The 923-nt window shown below is 43.2% G+C and overlaps 1 protein-coding gene across 1 annotated transcript; it reads right to left on the reverse strand.

The window, feature by feature from the left end:
• Positions 1–6: 6 nt before the first annotated feature.
• On the reverse strand, positions 7–917 carry LOC106322003 (DEAD-box ATP-dependent RNA helicase 14-like; the record flags this gene model as incomplete). The annotated part of the gene is made up of 2 exons (XM_013760204.1): positions 873–917; positions 7–257 (listed from the first exon to the last, which is right to left on the reverse strand). Coding segments are annotated over exons 1-2 (296 nt in total), but the record flags the coding sequence as incomplete, so codon positions are not given.
• Positions 918–923: the final 6 nt, after the last annotated feature.

Here is a 923-nt window from a genome sequence, read left to right on the forward strand (position 1 = left end):
CTTGACGACCTCCCAAATTTAACAGCTTCGTCTTGGATTTGTGTGGCCAGCTCCCTCGTTGGAGACAATACCAAGATTGTTGGGCCCATTCTCGAATCATTCCGGATGTGTTGAAGATGCATGAAGCCAGGAATCAAGTAACCCAAAGTTTTTCCCGAGCCGGTTTTAGCAATGGCTACTATGTCCCTACCTTGCATCGCAATTGGCCACGACTGAGCTTGAATCGGAGTTGGAGCAGAGAAACCTGCAGTGAGTACCTAAGAAAGCAGAGAACCAGGAGGTCCTATGAGAAGAGGAGCACCAAGGTTCTATTTGGCTTATGGAATGGTGGCTCATGTCAGAAGAAGCACCATCCCCCATTTGCAGGCGGCAAAAGATGATTACTGATGAAACCTGCAGCAGGAGGACGCCTTTTCTTCTGCCTGGACCCGGTGGTGAAATGAAACATCACACCGTTAACAGGCCCGGTCACAAGCTTGCGTGCTTTTGGAAGCCCTTCTCAAAAAATTTGGTCCACCATAAAGGCCACTCCAAATATTTTGCAAGGACCTCAAAGAAGTAAGTACAGTGTACGACATAAGCTCCTCCTCAGGAGAAAACATCGCACCTGGGGAAAACAAAACAAAAACGAGAAAAAGAGTGCATACGGCATAAACTTTGACTCTAAATGTTAAACCTAAGGTGATAATAATATGGTGGCAAAATAAGTCTGCTATTAAGTCACCCTAGCTAGCTCCATATATTAATAAGATCACAAGTATAAAACTCTACATAGAACCAACAGGTAAATTGGTAGACAAAGACAACTAAGAAAATAAATAAGAGGATTCATTAGCCATATTCAATGTACTACTAAAATAATAAATTCTTACCTCACGCAGAAGCTCAGGAGGAAAACCAGTAGTTTCAAAGGACATTAGAGG

The sequence above is a fragment of the Brassica oleracea genome, unplaced genomic scaffold, assembly GCF_000695525.1.
Source record: "Brassica oleracea var. oleracea cultivar TO1000 unplaced genomic scaffold, BOL UnpScaffold04755, whole genome shotgun sequence".
Lineage (NCBI taxonomy): Eukaryota > Viridiplantae > Streptophyta > Magnoliopsida > Brassicales > Brassicaceae > Brassica > Brassica oleracea.